Raw genomic sequence first — 18,896 nt, forward strand, 5'->3', positions numbered from 1 at the left:
AGAGAGAGAGAGAGAGAGAGAGAGAGAGAGAGAGAGATTTCTATTCCCTTCAACTACTGAGAAAGGTTTCATAAGTTACAATTATTGTTTTTCCATGTAGGAATGTTATTAGTTCAACTTTGATAAGTTCCTTATGATTTCTTTTCCCTGTTTACCTTCTCATGCTTCTCTTGCTTCTTGTATCTGAATATCAAATTTTCTATTCAACTCTGGTTTTTTCAACAAGAATGCTTGAAAGTCCTCTATTCCACTGAATGACGATAAAATTATCCATGCTAACAGGGTATGCCTCATATCACACCTGTAATCCACCATCTTTTTTTTTTTTTTGCTTTTTATTTGGAGGGCAGTTGGGGTTAAGTGACTTGCCCAAAGTCACATGGCTAGTAAGTGTGTCAAGTATCTGAGGTAGGATTTGAACTCAGGTCCTCCTGATTCCAGGGCCAGTGCTCTATTCACTGCACCACCTAGCCACCCCCATTTTTTTTTTACTTTTAAAAAATCATTTCTAAAGGTCATGACAAATGGTTTGCAGTTTTCAGAAGTGCAGCATTCCAGATTTTCAGAACCCCAATAAAATCATAACTTAGAAGTCTAATTTTATACCAATTTTATTATTACATCATAAAAAATACAGAGCTAGAGCCAGAAGGAAGAAATCTGCATTAAGTCTTAACTACCATGAATGTTAATGGAAAAGGAGGTAATGTAAAAAGCCATGGGGGGTTAGTTTATATCAAGAGAAACACAGTTGGTATGTGTGACCCTATCAAGTAATGTACTGAAGTAACTTAAAATGTTCTGCACTATTAGAGGACAAGAATAGCATAGAAAACTTAAATCTACAATTAAAAGAAAAACTTTACTTTAGACAAGAGCTTGAACCTCTCAGTGAAATTGCCTTTTAACAGAGGTGAATTTTGTCTCTATTCTTTCCTGAAGATGGCAATAATAATATTATTAGCATTTACTAGAATATGGATGTACATGTCTATACATATATATATGCAAACACACATACATACACACACACAATGTCCCTTCACAGTTTACAAAGAACTTCACAAATTCTCAAAACAGACCTGTGCAATACATACTAAATTCTTATCATTCTCAGTGAAGAATGAGGAAAGAGCTTGAGAAAAGCTAAATGACATGCATGAGGTCACACTGCTAGTAAATAGTGGTACTCAATAGCAGTACTCAAACCTAGATGAAGAGAGGCCAAAAAAGAGAAAGAAAGTGAAGTTATAATTATACTCTTGATTATAAAATTATTAATAATTTATTCATAAGGTTTTAAATAATTTCCTTCTAAAATTTCAAGTAGGGGCAGCCAGGTGGCTCAGCAAGTAAGAGCACTGGCCCCAGTGTCAGGATGACCTGGGGATCAAATCCAGGCTCAGATACTTAGCACCACACCCAGAAATAACTGGCCATGTAACCTTGAGCAAGTTACTTAACCCCAATTGCTTTAAAAATAAATAAATAAATTTTCAAATAAACACTAAAATGACAAAAATATTATTATATGTTACTATTTGTATAGTAAATTACTAAAGTTTAGTAGAACTGTTCCACCTCTTGCTGGTAGTCTTCTGAAATTTGAAGGGTTCAAATGATTTTTTCACATCTAAGCAATATTCCTGAAATGGCTGACAGTAGTATCTGCATCATGAACCAAGGACAAACTGGACTGGATGAAAAAAGCATATTCGAGATTCTACAAAGAGTTAAGCAGAAAATTTATACCATACCTCAGAGGACCATCTTCAGGAATATAGCGAAAGGACTTCTAGGAGCTGCACATTACCCTTCTGCCACATGTGCTCTCTCATTGAACATTATTTCCAAGAGAATACACCAACTACATAAATTGGTAAATACCCCCTTTCTAAAAGCAAAGTCTATCTGACTAATATCATCTGATAATCATGAAGTACACAGGTAGGGGGCTCATGAACTATACAACATTAGAAATGCAAATCCCAACCCTTCAGAGTTACACCAAGAACCCTGAGAGTACACGATCTAATGACCTGATCTGCCAATTCCACGGGAATTGGAATAAAGATTGCCAGAATCTATATAATTCTCTCAGAACATGTGTGTGTGTATGCATACACATGCACCTTTCACATATCTATGTAAATACACACATGATCTCCTTTGCTTCTCATAACAACCTTGTGAGGTTAAGTACCACAAAGAGTTATGTTATCGCTCCTTTACAGATAGAGAAATTACCTCTTAGAATGTTTCGGCCACTTGCCTGTGACATCACAGCTAATGTCAGAGGCAGGATTCAAATCTGTTTCTCCTGACTCCAACTTGTTGCAATATACCCCACAACCTCTTATTTCACAAATGGGAGATCTGAAAGAGGTACAGTCTAGACATGGTGGTCAGTCTCCACAGATGCAAGAAGAAAAGAAAAGGCAAGTTGAAATAAGGGAATATATTCTTTGACAAAAATAAATGATGAAAAGAAATAGTGCAAAATAAGACTGGAGAGGTAAAGGACTAGTACTCAGTTCTAAAAATTATCAAAAAAGGGAAGGGAAAATATGGGCTATAATTATACTCTCAATAGCTAATCTGTTGAGAACTTGTATGCTTGTAATACAGTATTTATTGTTGAAGAAATTGTTTCAGATGAAAGAATTCTGAGTTGTGTTAGTTACCTTTCAGTACTATTCTGACAATTACAATAAATTAGGGAAGAACCAGAATGTGTTATAAATCATAGGACAGATAGAAAGTAGCTCTTTTAGGAAGGGATGCTCACTATTAATAACAAAGAAAAGAAAGGATATTCTAAAGGACCATAAATAGTAGGCAAAAAAGTATATTTTAGCCTATAGGCAATGGAGAAAAACAATTTTTGAGCAATAGTGCCACTGTTCAAAGAAAAGCTCTTTGCCTGAGAACACTTCTCTCGCTTTAAATTTATAGCTTCACACATTCTCTGGGACAAGGAAATAGCTGCTTTGACTTCTTGTATTAAGTAAGCAAAAATGTTAGCTTTAACAAAATGATTAAGAAACAAACCAAGATCTCTAAGAACTTAAAATAATGTCTACTAGTGCACATTTCTCCTTCAGAACTATTCTTTTGCTGTGTTCTTTACTTAACAAGCTTAGCCATCTAAACTCATGTAGTGGGTACTGGGGTCTTTCTTACTCTCTTCCCAAATTTACTAAATAGTCTGATACTAGCCTAATGGCAAACTTGCCTTACGAGCTTCAGAAGATATGGCTCTACTGGAGTAATTAGCTAATCACTTTGGATGATCTGAATAATTCCACCCAAGTACCTGTAGAGAGAATAAATTGGAAAGCAATTGGTATATATTGGCAACTAAATGAAAAAAATGGTTTTGCCAAACGATATCTTCACTTTCAGAATGAAGAGTGAAAAGGATTTGATATCCTGTCTGAATGTGAACTTTGTAAAAGCAACTCTCATGAAGTTGGACATTGATAACAAAAATTTGCTCTGGTATTAAGTCTATATAAGTGCAAAGACTATTGTGAGAAAGGATATTGTCACAAAGGCTTAAAACCTAGATGTAGGACTTTAGTCTCTGATAATTGAACAGGATTCACAATATGACGTTTCTCTACTAATACTCTATTTTACTCATTTTGTCCCCACCCAGATTTAAAGGCTCTAGGAAACTTATCTAGTTTCCAAATTTCTATAAATGGGTAAACTGACTTGTCTGTTAGCAAATCAAGTCTACATATAAAACTGAAACATTTTTTCATAACAACAGTAAATCAACCTATCACATCCCCAGTGACTACAATCTCATTCCACCTCACAGTGTAGTTTTGGTCTTAATTTCCTTAACACCTCCAACAAGGAAAAGTCTGAGCAAAATCTCTGACTGGGGGAGAGGCAGTGAGATTGGAAACCTCAGCAAAGATAGAATTGGCATTTATACTCAGATTTTCAGCCATTCACATTTAACAGCCATTCTTAGTCCCTTACAGATGGGGAAATGTCCTCATCACTTGGTCATATAAATTGACTGAAACATTTTCTGACTTGGCAAAAGGCTACCATCTTCAATTCTGCCTTCTTTATCTTTTCTGCCAGTAGTTCCTATCTTGTTGTATGTCTAGCTGTAATGTTCCTTCAGTCCATAACATTTTTGGAATTACAAGTCTTTGACCACTGCTATGTTCTGAAACCACTTCACCTTCAATCTCCTGTCCTACCTCTTGCAAAGGGACAATAGGAAAGTACAGAATGATACAGGAAAAGCTCCCTATGGTTTTCTATCAATCAATCAATAAACATTTATTAAGCACTGACTATGTGCCAGGCATTGTGCTTTGGAGATACAAAAGGAGGCAAGAGATAATCCTTGCCCCCCAAAGAGCTAGGTGCAGGGAACCACAGAGAGAACAACACTGCCAAAGCACCAGCAGAGAGCAGAAAAGAAAAGATCACACCTTGAAGGAATCCTCATCTTACTTAGTACTAGAATAAGTATTAGGAGATTTCACTGTGGGATTTGGGGAGCCAAGAGTAGTTAGGCATTACCATACGTCATAGAGATTGTGATAAGGATCCCTAGAATCTATAATAACATATGTATACACACACAAACATATACATACACATGACTTTCTATTTTTCTCTCTTCAATAAAACTTTCTGTAATACAAAAAAAATGTGAATTTGGAAGTGTGGATTTGGTATAATTAGGACACTTTTTTCAAAAAGCTTGAAGTCAAGAAAATATTGATAATTCCAAAATTAGCAGACAGCTTTTCTGTCACAGACACCTGGGTACAAATCTTTTACTTCCAAGAGCTTATTTGGTACAGAAATGGAGCACACTATCAACCACTCTTTTTTCCTAGATATTCTCCCTTCTCTGAGTTTTCATGATACTACTCTTTCCTGGTCTTTCTCCAAACTGCATGAGCACTCCTACATCTCCATCATCATTTACCATCTATATAATATACCCTAAATGTGACTGTTTCCCAAGGTTCCATCCTAGGCCTCCCTCTACACTCTTTCCCTCTCTCAGGAATCCCATCCATTCTCATACTCTCATGGGTTTAAGTATCATCTCAATATGGGGGGGGGGGGGGGGGGAGGGGGAGAGAGAGAGAGAGAGAGAGAGAGAGAGAGAGAGAGAGAGAGAGAGAGAGAGAGAGAGAGAGATCTCAACTCAAATTCAACATGTTCAAAACTAGAATTATCTTTTCCCCAAAAAATCCTCCCCTCTTTCAACCTTCCCTATTTCTGCTAAAGGCAACACCGTCTTTTTAATCTTCCAAATTCATACCTATGGCAGTGTGCTGGACTCTTCATTCTGCCTTGGCCTACACATCCAAATCAGCTGTCAAACCTTGCTATGTCTACTTCCACAATATCTCTTTCATTCTATTTCTCTCAAATCACTGAGGCTACCGCCTTAATCCAGGTCCTCTAACCTAGATTACTGCAAGAGCCTTCTGGTTGGTTTTTCCACCTAAAGGCTCTCACTACTTTACTCTATTGTAGATACCACTGCCAAAATGAGCTTTCTAAAGCGCAGATGTGAACAAGTCACTCCACTACTCAATAAACTCCAGTGGCTCGCTATTGCTTTCAGGATAAAATATAAAGTCTTCTATTTAGCATTTTAAGCCCTACACACCTTGGCCCTAACCAACCTTTCCACCCTCAAGGGACATTACTTCCCCTCTCAGTCTACAATCTAGTCAAACTGGTTTTCCCTCTTTTCTCACACACTATACTCCATTTCCTGCCTCCTTTTCACTGGCTATCTCCCATGCCTCTGCTCTGTTATGAATGGAACATACTCCCCCTGCTGACCACTTTAGCTCTCAAGATCTCACAAGTGAGGCTTCATTTGTCTCAAACTCTAGGAAGCACTCCAAAAGCAATCAACTTCTTTATTCTGTGATTTACCTTTCACTTGTGAAGTAAAAACTCACCATATCTATCCTGTGACTTCCACAGTACTCATTTAATCATCTTATAATCTCCAAGCAGTTATGGTTGTTTTTTTTTTGTTTTTATGAGTTTTATACTCTTAGATTTTAGACTGCTACATGCAAATAAAGCCCACAATAGCCTAACAGCTACTGTCATTTATCAGGTCTCAGAGAAACCTCTCCCATAATCTGTCTTTTTAAACTGTTTCTTCAAACATTATCAGTGTTTAATAAATGAAAGTTCTCCCCCTGCCTCCTATAAACCATTAAACTGTTCACATGCAAAAAAGGCATCATCTTACATCCTTAAGAAGGTGATCTAAGGGTACAGAGTCACCATGGTAGAATACCGGCAGGAACCCAGCTGAACTTTCCCAACATTACTCTCCAAACAATTCTAAATAACATCTCATATAAAATTTTGTAATAGCAGAGCCAACAAAAAATCAGAGTGAGACATTTTTCCCGGCCTAAAAAGACTTGGGTAGCTGGCAGGAAAGGTCTGTAACACTGGCCTGAGAACTAGTACAGAGCATAGAAAGAACACTAGCAGTGGCCAAGACAGAAGCCACAGCTTCAGAAGCTCTCATCCCAGAAACAGGAAGGGGCTTGAAGAAGTGGTCAGGAAGATATTACAAGGTACCCTTTATTGGCGCTGGGTGCAGCTGGTGCGGACTGCCTATTCATATTACCCAAACACAGTTCTTGATTACAGTTTTAGGGTGGAGAGGAGCTCTTGGGATTGGTCACAAAGAAGTAGGGTTCCTGGAAACAGTTCCAGGGCCAAGAGGAGCACCAGTATTTATGGCTGCAGAGGACCAGGGGAATTTCCTAGGTACGGACCAGAGCACAGACCCAGAAAGCAGGTACCACACCTCTCCCCAAATCACATCACCATGGAAGCACCAAAAACTTGCAGACCTCCAGAACTGTGAAAATAGCAGTGCAAAAAGACCTGAAGCTTGAGACTGTCTTCTCATCCCAGGTGAGCAGAGCCCAACATTAACATAAAGTTCAAACTCAAGAAATAGGCTGGAAAAATGGGCAAAACACACACACACACACACACACACAGAACTTGACCATAAAAAGCTACTACATGGAAGGGAAGACTAAGACAAACTCAGAAGGCAACAATATGAAAACAGCTATGTAAAAACAGATAAGTAAAGCCTCAAAGGAAAAAGTGCTAATTGGACTCATGCCCAACAAGAATTCCTAGAAGTATTAAAGAAAGATAATGGAAAAGGGGGGAAAGAATTGAGAGTTTTGTGAGACAATTATGAAAAGAAAATTAACTTAGCTTGGTTAAAATAATACTAAAGAAAATAACACCTTAAAAAAACAGAATTGACCTAATGGTAAAAGGAGGTACAAAAATTTGCTGAAGAAAAAAACTCCTTAAAAAGTAAAATTGGCCAAATGGAAAAGAGGTACAATAGCTCACTGAAGAAAATAATTCTCCACAAATTAGAAGTGCATAACTGGAAGCTAATGACATCAAAAGACATCAAGAAACAATAAAACAAAATCAAAAGAATGAAAAGTAGAAGAAAATATATTATTTGAAATATATTATTGGAAAATGTTGACCTGGAAATTGATCAAGGAGAGATTTTTTTGCAGAACCCTTTTTAATATAAAACAAAAATTTTAACATTTCAAATCCTCACCATGTCCACAATTCTTATCTTCACAAGACACATGCTAGAGTGTTGGATCACACAGCAATCTTTGGGAACATGTGCCTGTGTGGAATAAAAAAATGTCAAATTCTAGGATGCTCAACCAGGTCACAGAGCTTGGATTCAGGATACTAGAGTAGTCCCTGGCATTTCAAGTCCTCATATGTTTTCTTATTCACAACATTTCCACTGGAATCCTCATACTCCTCCTCAATGTCAGGCTGCCACTGTTCAGAAGCCTCCTGCAGTTTCAATTTGGCCCACAAAGAGACAGCATCTTCAATCTGGGTCACACTAGCTAAGTGGGCTATATTTGGAAGGCCCTAGCAAAGGAGAGTTTTTTTTTTAATTATTGGACTACCTAAAAGCCACAATCAAAAAAATAACTTAGACATCATATCTCAAGAAATTGTCAAGGAAAGCTGCCCCAATATCTTAGATCCAGAAGGTAAAATAGAAACTGAAAGAATCCACCAGTCACCTGCTAAAAGAGATTCCAAAATGAAAACTTCCAGGACTATTATAGCCAAATTCCAGAGTTCCCATATCAAGGAGAAAATATTTCAAACAGCCAGAAAGAAACAATTCAAATATGATAGAGTCATAGTCAGGATCACACAAGATTTAGCAATTTCCACATTAAAGGAATGGAGATCTTGCAATATGATATTCCAGAAGGCAAAGGAGCTAGGATTACAAGCAAGAATAACCTACCCAGCAAAATTTAGCATAATCCTTCCAGGGAAAAAATAGATATTTAATGAAACAGAAGATTTTCAAGCATTCCTGACCAGAAATGAATAGAAAATTTGACGTTCAAACACAAGACCCAAGAGAAGTATAAAATGGTTGACATGAAAGAGTAATCATAAGAGACTCAATAAAGTTAACTGTTTACATTTCTATATGAAAACATGATACTTGTAACTCCTAAGAACTTCATCATTATTAGAGCAATTAGAAGTCTACATAGACAGAGGACATGAGTGTAAGCTGATTATGTTAGGATGATCTCAAAAAAAAAAAAAAAAGTGAAGGGCATCACTCCTTCATCCATGCACTGGATAAAGGGGAAGGGGAAAAGTAGAATGAGGAAATTTTTTTCCACATAAAAGGCTTGAAGAAGGAGGTTGTTTTTTTTTTTTTTTAAGCAATCAGGGTTAAGTAACTTGCTCAAGGTTATACTGCCAGTTATTTCTGGGTGTGGTGCTGAGTATTGGAGCCTAGATTTGATCCCCAGGTCATCCCTACACTGGAGCCAGTGCTCTTACTTGCTGAGCCACCTGGCTGCCCCTAAGCAATTGGGGTTAAGTAACTTGCTCAAGGTTACACAGCCAGGTGTTTCTGGGTGGGTGCTAAGTGTCTGAGCCCGGGATTCAATATCCAGGTCATCCCGACACTGGAGCCGGTGTTCTTACTCGCTGTGCTACCTGGCCGCCCCAAAGAAGGAGTTTTTATGCTGGAGAGGATAATGTGGGAAGAGGTATAGGCAATGCTTGAATCTCACTTTCATCAGAACTGGTTCAAAGAGGGAAGAATATATACATTTATATGTATATATGTGTATATATATGTATACACACACACTCAATTCAATACAGAAATATACCTAAGCCAACAGGGAAATAAGAATAGAAATGGGGAGAAATATGAGGGGGAAGTGATAGAAAGGGAAGGCAGATTAAGGGAAACAAATCAGACTTTTGAGGAAAGACAGGATAAAAATGGAAAGAGAGAAAAATAAATAGAAGAAAATAGAATGGAAAGAAATATACAGTTACTACTCATAACTGTGAATGGAATGGGCTCACCCATAAAATGGAAGCAGGGAGAGAATGTATTAGAAACCAGAATATGTTATTTACAAAAGACACACTTGAAAGAGAAAGATACAGAGTTAAAGGACTGGAGCACCATCTACTATGCTTCAATGGAAGCAAAAAATACTGGGGTAGCAATCATAATCTCAGAAAAAACAAAAGCAAAACCAGACCTGATTAAAAGATATAATCAGGGGAAATAACATTTTGCTAAAAAGGTACCATAGGCAATAGAGTAATAGACAAATATATATCCAGTTTCTCTGATAAAGGCCTCATTTCTCAAATATATAGAGAACAAGTCAAATTTATAAAAACACAAGCCATTCCCCAACTGATAAATAATTAAAGGATAAGAACACACAGGTTTTCAGAAGAAACCAAAGCTATTTATAGTCATATAAAAATACTCTAAATCACTCTTGATTAAAGAAATGCAAATTAAAACAACTCTGATGTATCACCTCACACCTATAAGAAATGACAAATGTGGGAGCATATGAGGAAAAATAGGTACATTAAAAACTGCTGGTAGAGTTGTGAACTGATTCAACCATTCTGGAAAACAATTTGGAACTATGCTCAAACAGCTATAAAAGTGTGCATACCCTTTGACCCAGCAATATTATTACTAGGTCTGTACCCCAAAGAGATCAAAGAATAAGGAAAGGTAGCAATATGTACAAAAATATTTATAGCAGCTCTTTTTGTAGTGGCAAAGAATTGGAAATTGAAGGGATGTTCCTCAATTGGGGAATGGTTAAACAAGTTTTGGCATATAATTGTGGAGTACTACTGTGCTATAAGAAATTACAAGGGGGGGGGGGCAGGTGGCTCAGCGAGTAAGAGCACCAGCTCCAGTGTTGGGACGACCTGGAGATCGAATCCCGGGCTCAAACACTCAGCACCACACCCAGAAATAACTGGCCGTGTAACCTTGAGCAAGTTACTTAACCCCGATTGCTTAAAAAAAAAAAAAAGAAATTACAAGGGGGCTGACTTATAAAATCTACTACTTTCAGGGATAAACAGTTCACCTATGAAAGAGGTAATACTTTACATAATTTATCAATCAATTTCTTATTTATGCAAAAGTACATTTTCTGTAAGTTTCAGCACTAAACTGTTCCATATACAATGACATAGCAACTAAACTCAGTAGTACCTTATACTTATTTAGGTACTTATCTTCTCCATTCAATTGGAAGTGATATTGTCAGAAGTGCTCTTTTGGAAGACCACTTTGAAAAATTAATAGATTGTAGTGAAGAAAGACTTGAAGCAGGGTGACCAATCAGAAGGCTATGGCAATAATTCAGACATTATATAATAAGAACTTATACTGATATGATAGTTTTGAATGGGGGAAAGGGATAATATACAAAAGAGTTTGTGAAGGTAGAAATGACAAGACGACAACAGATTGGATAGAGGGGAATAAGGAAGATCAAAGATGACATCAAGATTTCAAGCTTAGGTAACCGAGAGAATGATAGTCCCATTGACAGTAAAAGAGAAGTTTAGAAGGGAAGTTTGAGGGAAAAGATAGTGAGTCCTGTTTTGGACATGGCCAGGTGGCAAATTCAAAGATCCAGTATTACTTTCTTGGCAAATCTACATTCACTATATATTCCCAAAGCCTCTGCTTTCCAGGAATATGAGAAGAGACTGCCTGCACATGCAAGAGAAACTCTCCTTTCTAATAATCTCAAAACTTAACTCTATCTTGCCAGTAGAAATTCAGGACATGGCAACTATTGGAAGGAAACAATCTTATCAGAAACTAGTCAGTACTTCAATAGATATGTGATCTCATTACTATAGGTATCCCATCCATAACTGTAAATCACAATCAAGTCATATCTTCCCATTCTTTATGATTCCTATCTACATTCTCTGCAAATTAGTTTTTACTGTAATTAGTAGCTAGTCATGAGTATATTGATCACAAGTTGACAAATTCTTAGAATGGATGCCCTGGAAGGGGTTTTAGCAAGGTCTAATTCAAATTGACCATTCTGCAGATGGGGAAATTTGGGACCAGAAAAACCAAGCAATTTGTCCAATGTCACAAAGCAAACTGATGGAAAACTAAGGATTAGATTATGAATCTCCCAAATCCCATTCCAGAACTACTCAGGTAGTCAGCCACAAGATACACTAATAACCTGAGTCTAATATCCAGTACATACTTGTAAATCTGTTTTTGAAAAATAAGAAAAATAATCACAGAAATCTCACAGTTAAATGGAGTGTTTTAATCTCCATTTAAAAGATTTAATCAAGTTCTAAGAAACTAATTTTAAAATGTTTTAAATTGTTAATTGCATTCAAGTCACAACACATAAAGAAAACAGAAATATAATAGCTTTTCAATACGCAAAAATCTACAGTATACAAAATCTCCAAGAGAAAAGTAGTTATTTAAATAATATCATCTGTTTTTATCTTCATAAACTACACTAGCACTTCACGGTAATAACAATACTCAATACTCTCTAGAGAATGAACTTCAATATAAGGTGGGTTCATCTTGGCTCTTGTGAATGTATTCTAGTTACACAGAGAACTTCACTACAAGATTGTCCAATGGAATGGGCCAGAGAGCATTTATAGAGAGATGTCAGTGTATATATTTATATGGAAATTTGCCCTTGATCTAGATTGTTTATCAGAGTGTGTAACAAAGACATTTGTGGAGAAAAAAGGTACGTGTCTATGAAAGGCTAAGTTTAAAGAGAAAAGTAAAAAAAGAAAAAGACACACATATAAGGAAATAAAAATAGAAATAGGGGGAAAAACAATATCCAAAACTACAGGAAATTGCTATACTATAATAGCATATAGTAACATACTCCTAAAAATAATAAGACTGGAAATGTAACCTAATTTTTCATTTTTTTTATATTTCAACCCATTCTTGGCATCACAGTAAGATGAAGAGCTAGAATTTGAACTGAGGTCCTCTTACTCCAAATCCATTATACCAAGAAAAGAACACATTCAATATAACTTTATGTAAATAAGGTTTTTTTGCTATGTAGAATGAAAAAAAGAGTTTTTTTTTCAATTTTAGGTAATTTGAAGCTAAAAATTTTAAATCTTTCTCATAATGCCCTGTAAAATCTCCATTATCCATAATCCAAAGCTATATTTCTTTGGGGAAGGGGTTACAAAGAGTAAAAAATCAGTTAATATACAAGTATACCACCCAAAAGACAATTTCTAATAGATTAAAACTTCCAAATCAATATAATATATATGAAGTAGAGGTAAAACTGAGCAACAGATGTGTGACTATATATAGTAAAGGCTTTGAATCATAACTCCAAAGTTATAGTCTCAAAACCTCATTCTTTTCTTCACAAGCACATTGGGCTAAGAGTCTCCTACAATGGTTGTTACAGATCACCTCTCCCAGACTCAGCTTTAGTCTGTAATAAGCTTTGAAATTAATACCCCAATTAAGATTAATGACCACACCTGTATCGATTATGAGGTTTCAAGAGTCACTTTTGCTTTGATCTCATTAAAAAAGCTACATGCTAGATTTAGAGAACAAAGGCCATTACCAGAAAAGGAAAACCAAAGGTTTGGGGGTAGGGGAGGGAGGGAGCGAATTTTTGTCTATACATTCAAGGGCGAATAACAAATGTTAAAAGAACCTCAAATAAGTTTTTGTTTGTGGAATTATTATACCATTTTTACTCCAGATGCAGCAAAATGAAGTTCACAAGTCAGTTCAACTGATTCCTCTATGTTTTGTATATAAATTTATCAATTCCAAATAGATTTTTCATTCTTTGATTTTTAAAAGCTACAGATGCAGTATGTTTTCATTTTTTAAAAAGACACTAGAAAATTCCAAAAATTAACTCTTAGCAACAATCTATTAAAGGAAGCAAGACCTCCTCACAGAACCCTCTGTGATATGTTACCCTGGAAACATCTCTGGTTCCACTCCATGGGAAAATACACACACACACACACACACACACACACACACAAACTTTAAAACCTGATCAGCCAGTTCAAGGATTCAGGAAGAACATGCTACAAATATATATCATATGTCCATATAATATTTTCCCAAAAATAAATATGGCATAATGCCACTGGATGTGGAAACAGAAATACATGTGTATACAATAGGCAAAAGTGGAGTCAAATGAAGGCTGATTCCACATCATCCTGTGGTAAAAAAAACAAACAAACATTATTTGGAGGGGAAAAGGCTTAGATCAAGCCTACCTATTCACAGGCTTTTCAATTTTCACATTGAAAACTATGGCAGTTAACTGTCACAAATCTCCTCACTCAGCAAATGTGGTGGCAAGCAAAGAGCAAAGAAGCCTAGCTCTCCCAATGGAGCAGTCCCATTTGTTGCTCTTTGCAATTGTGAGGATTTTTGTATTGCATGTGTGCATTGCAATCTGTGCCTACTGTTCTAATCTCATTTTATTACCTCCAACACAACCTGTCTGGTAATTAAATTTGTACCAAAATCCTAATCTCATCTCAAGGACCTATGAAGCATGTGAGTCTACTCAGTTTTGTAAGACAAAGTTACATGCATGAAAGCAAATTATTTCGAAAAAGTCACATTAAAACTTAGCAATAAACACCCTTATGGGGAAAAGTTTAGTCAATTGACCAAGGAAAGCCTTCAGCTGAAAATCCAAGACAAACCGTTCTATTCATGGATATAATTAAACACCCATCTGTGGGATTTGGGACCCAACTTCTGAAAATTCTGCAGGGAGAAGGGCACAGAAAAATCACCTATTGCATAACTACAGCTTAATTTTTCAGGACCAATTTCCTATGAATAACTATCATGCCATTATAATCTTCATCACATTGTGATTTCTACAGGTAACTGGCAAAAAGCCCGAATGTTTGGCTGACTGGCATCTGTAAGATAACTAACAAGGTTATGTTGTTCAATAGCTTGCCCAATCAATACAGATTAGGTGTTTGTTTTAGGAGAGTGTAATTATAGCTGGTGTTGGAATATGAAACGGCAATTCTTTCTTAAATTGTCAGTTTTCCATTTGAGAAGTAATTTGCCCTAGATCTTTCTAATGCACTAACACCCCCAAACCCCACTCCCCAAAAAAGCGGACATCGGAATCCCATCCCCTGAACTTAGGGGCTATTGAAGTTCCTGGGGTTCTATAGTAATTGCCCCTTATTAAGAATGACCAAGAGCGGGCGCATCTTTCCCAAATGTGTGCCTTGCTGAGCATGGCCGGACACCTCCAGAAGATCACCACCGGGCCAGGCACTATTCGCAAGTCCATCTCCTCCCAAACTTTGAACCCCCATCCTCACTTGGTGCATGTCGCAAGTTTCAGCTGCCAACTTTCTGGGTGCTGAATGTCCGAGGTGCCACCGGGGGAGAAGCGAGGACCAGGGATGAAAGGGCTAAGAGAAGGGAAAGGAAGCAAGCGATTGATAGTACTTACCGAGAAGCCAGCCCAGAACGGGCAGGAGTGCCGGACCCTGGCTGAGGTGGTCAGGGCCAGCGCCGCGAAGCTGACCGCCACGATGAGGCATCCGAGCACCATCTGTGTGACCCCGAGAGCCAGCATGATCCGAGAGCGGGTCCGGTACTCGCGCAGGCGGGATAGGCTGCGGGACAGGGCGGCGGGGCTCAGCGAGCGGGGGCCCGCCACCGCCAAGCCCGAGCCACCCCCGGCCACGGCCGGAGGCATCCCGGGTACTCTGCGGGCTCCGGGCGGGGCCGCAGCTCCTCAGGCACTGACACCGCTTCGTCTTCGTCCTCTGCTGATGCGCAGCTGGGACCTTCAGCCCGGGAGCCCCCGTGCCGCTTCTGTCTGAGCGCAAGCAGTCCCTCAGTCCCCGTGTCCGCAGCAGCTGGAGCTCAGGAGGCTGCGACAGTTGCCCTGGTGCCCCTAAGACCGAAGAGGGGACTCTGGCCCCTCAGCACTCAGCTCAGGGCGCTTCGCTCCCCCGCTCCTCCAATAGAGTCCGCGGCAAGTTGAGCCTCAGTCGGGGACGTCCTCTGGTGGGGGATGCTAGGGCAGGTGGGTCCCTTGGAGCTGCACGCCGCCCGCGGGCAAGAAGGTGAAGAAGAGAAGCAAGCGTGGGCAACCCCATCCCGCAGGCGGGCGGGAGCCGCCGCGGCCGCTGCCGAGGCTCCAGTGGAGGGCGGGTTACAGAGCCTTCTGCATCACGGATGCGCTCTAGATCTCCCTCTTCCCCTCTCTCTTTCTCTCCTCTCCCTTTCCCTCACACACACACACACACACACACACACACACACACACACACACAAAACACACACACACACACTCGCACACACGCACACACTCAGCTCCACCGCTACCCCCGCCTCCCGCCGGCGCACGGCTCCTCCAGAGCCGGCTCCGCACACTCGGGCACGGGCGCGAGCAGCCCCGCTCCCCACGCACCCGGGCCAGCCAGCCAGCCAGACGCTCGCGTGCGCGAGCCGCCGCCCGGATGTGCACTCAGCGGCCCTAAGCTCGAGGAGGGGCTGGGGGCGGAGGAGGGAAGGAGAAAGGCAGCAGGCGCTGGTGGTGGCACAGGTGCTGCGGCCAGGCCAGTCCGGTGATAGCACCGCAGGATCCGCTGTGGTAACGCCGGGGAGAAGAGAGGAGAGCTGAGCCGGAGTCTCCTCCACGCTCGTTCGCGCTCCGTTGAAGCCTCTGAGGCGCCGGCCCCTCGGGAGCGAGAGTCTGGTTTGGGGAGTAGGGGGTGGACGAGGGTGTTTACTGGAGAAGGGGCGGGAGGCTGCAGGAAGAGCCACCGCCGCCTCCAGGGGGAGAATGAACAGCTTCCACGAGCAAGAAAAATCAAGGGCAGCGGCTCCCGCTGAGAGAGGGGGGCGAGATGGGAGCCCTGAGGACGCGAAAGGCGTCTGGGTCTTGGCAGTGACCCGGTTCCCTTCTGGACTGGATTGACTGACACTGGGCCGGGAATCTGTCTCCGCAAGACAGGAACAAGTAGAGCGACCCAACAGGCCCCTGAAACTCCCGTGCCCGGGCTGGGGGGTGGCTTTGGGGAATAGGTATTAGGGACTGCAACTGAGCTTTCGGGGCAGTCCCGAGATCTTTAAAAGGGTGCCTAGCAGGTTGGACTGTCTCCTCTCCGAGCTGGCCCCGAGGCCCGGGTAGGCGGTGCGCCCTGCGCTCAGGCTCGGGAGCTCACAATGGATCCTCTTCTGGTGGACTAGGAGACTTCCAAGCCGGGCTTGACTGGAATCTCCTCGCCAAAGACACATCAGTTAACCCCTATTTGAAGCTGTGGAAAGGGAAGAAGCTGTTTTGATTGGGGTAAAGCAAACCGACAAAAACGGGTGGGGGAGGGGAGATCCCTCAGGGAAAGAGTAAGAAAAGAGCAAATGATCTAGGAGAGAAGAGTTTTGGTTTTGGTTTTTCATAAGCAAAGAGAATTAAATTAGGAAGATAAGAGATACATTTCTTATGTCCTGACTCAGACCATTGTTAAATGTCAAATATTACGGTGGTCTATATTTAATGTAATACAGCGGGTTTGAAGAAAACTCTGGTCGATGGAGTAATTTTAATTAGCAGTCTACACAAGCAGAGAACTACATTCTCAAACTTCCTCCCCCAAATTATTCATATCTAATATGGTAATCTTGTAAAATACAAGATATTTATTCGACTGGTTCGGAATTTCGAGGACGGAGCCACCCTAGAGCTCCTCTCTGAGAATATAGTATTTTTTTTTTCAGTATGCCCGTTGAGGTGCAAGACATCTGCTTATATGACTTTCACAAGCAGGATTTTACTTGAAATGAAAAGTTTACCTTCTAACAGTGCCGAGGGTATTAAAATAAATAAAATCCTAGCGCTCCGATAAGAAAAATAGCAAATTTAGTCCATCTTCTGTCAGCATATCTTTCTTTTTGCCTTAGGTTAAAGTATATATTTTAGAATCTTCCTTCTTTTTAGTGGGACTTGGGAGGTATTTTGTAGGCCTCTGCATATAAAAATAATTTTAAGATGACTTTTTAAAATATTATATTGAAATCTCTGCTTCAAAACCTACTAGCAATCTATGTTAGTATGGGTAAGTCACTTTCCAAAATTCATTTTCCTCATCTACAAAGTGGAGGTATCATTATTTACATTTACAAGTTTGTCAGGAAAGCATTTTGTAAAGTGTTTTATAAATGAATTATTGTACTTGCAAGACTACATTACTAATTTGACCTTACCTCTAAAATACAAAGGTCACCATGGGGCAGTAGAAGTATATAGAAACTAAAGATAGTTCCTTCTACAAATCAGTGTTCCGTGGACCTTATTAAGTACCACCTTTAATTGTAAGTGGAATGGGAAGCTGCCATAGAATATGTGGAGCTCTGGGCACAAGTAAAAACGAAGGAAATTGTATACAAACTTTGTAAACCACCAAGCACTATTTAAATATAAGCTATCATTATCTTTTGGCTTTCTTCATTGAGATCCAAATAATAGGAAATTAGTTTGAACTAACAGATATAAGTGAAAGGAAGAATTTCCAGATAGGGTTGATAAATCACTGTACTGGAATTATAAAGAAGACTGTGGGCTCTCCTTCAGAAATCTCTAAATCTGAACTTCTTTTGGGGGCTTAGAGTCTATAGTTGTAGTCAGATTTCCTCTTCAACTCATAGGAGTCTTTCAGAGCCTTGATTTCTTCATCTGTAAAATGGGTCTAATACTTTCACCAGCTCATAGGAATATTGTAAGTGAAGTGCTCTGCAAACCTTAAAATACCATATCAATGTATTGTCAGTGTTAGTTATATTCTAAATAAATGTAAAACCTCATTGATTTTTTCCAACAGGCAAGCAAAGGGACACTGTTTCTTCAACCTCATTATATCATGCTTAGAAAGCTCTAAGACTTGGAAGTCAGTGTAGTAAAGATCCCTTTTCAATGGAAATTATTGCATTAGTGTCACTTTTTTTTTCTGGCTTTCAACCACTTCAGGAAACAACTTTATGAGTTGTTTATAAACACAGTATCTATCTTTCTCGGAGGGAAGGAAGGAAAGAGAACTTCCTGTTATTAGTTGCCACCCACAGACCTATTACTCAGGCAGCCACTCTGCAGTATTTGAGAGTCAATGAAATAGGAGACTTTAGCTTCATAAGAAAAGGGGTTTGGGTGAATCTTCTAAGTTGGAGGGGCCCCTCCCCTGTGAAATTTTGTTTTAGGAACTGAAGAGCAGGAGAGCTTTATCCAGAACTGCAACTTTCACCAGTTTATTACCCATATTGGAAAACAGATTCATTGTACACTTATTGAATATCTTCTATGTTCAATATACTCAAATCTTATCTACAGCAGAGGTCCACTCCTATTCCTCCCCAGCTGCTAGTGCATTTCCCTCTGAGATTGCCTTCCATATACTATGGATAGATG

The 18,896-nt window shown here is 39.5% G+C and overlaps 1 protein-coding gene across 2 annotated transcripts in view; it reads right to left on the bottom strand.

Moving 5' to 3' along the window:
* The window catches only part of ENTREP2 (endosomal transmembrane epsin interactor 2), a 587,469-nt gene extending 571,597 nt beyond the window's left edge, over nt 1–15,872 (bottom strand). The window contains exon 1 of one of the 2 annotated variants that reach the window (XM_069098432.1): nt 14,940–15,872. In XM_069098432.1, the coding sequence (XP_068954533.1) occupies nt 14,940–15,188 (249 nt within the window). In that variant the 5' untranslated portion in view covers nt 15,189–15,872. The remainder of the gene's footprint in view (nt 1–14,939) is intronic. The other variant, XM_069098433.1, reaches the window with a different exon arrangement.
* Between the last annotated feature and the right edge of the window lie 3,024 nt (nt 15,873–18,896).

The sequence above is a fragment of the Petaurus breviceps genome, unplaced genomic scaffold (assembly GCF_028583685.1).
Source record: "Petaurus breviceps papuanus isolate PSGF00001 unplaced genomic scaffold, PetGlider_PUasm1.0 37, whole genome shotgun sequence".
In the NCBI taxonomy this organism is placed as follows: Eukaryota; Metazoa; Chordata; class Mammalia; order Diprotodontia; family Petauridae; genus Petaurus; species Petaurus breviceps.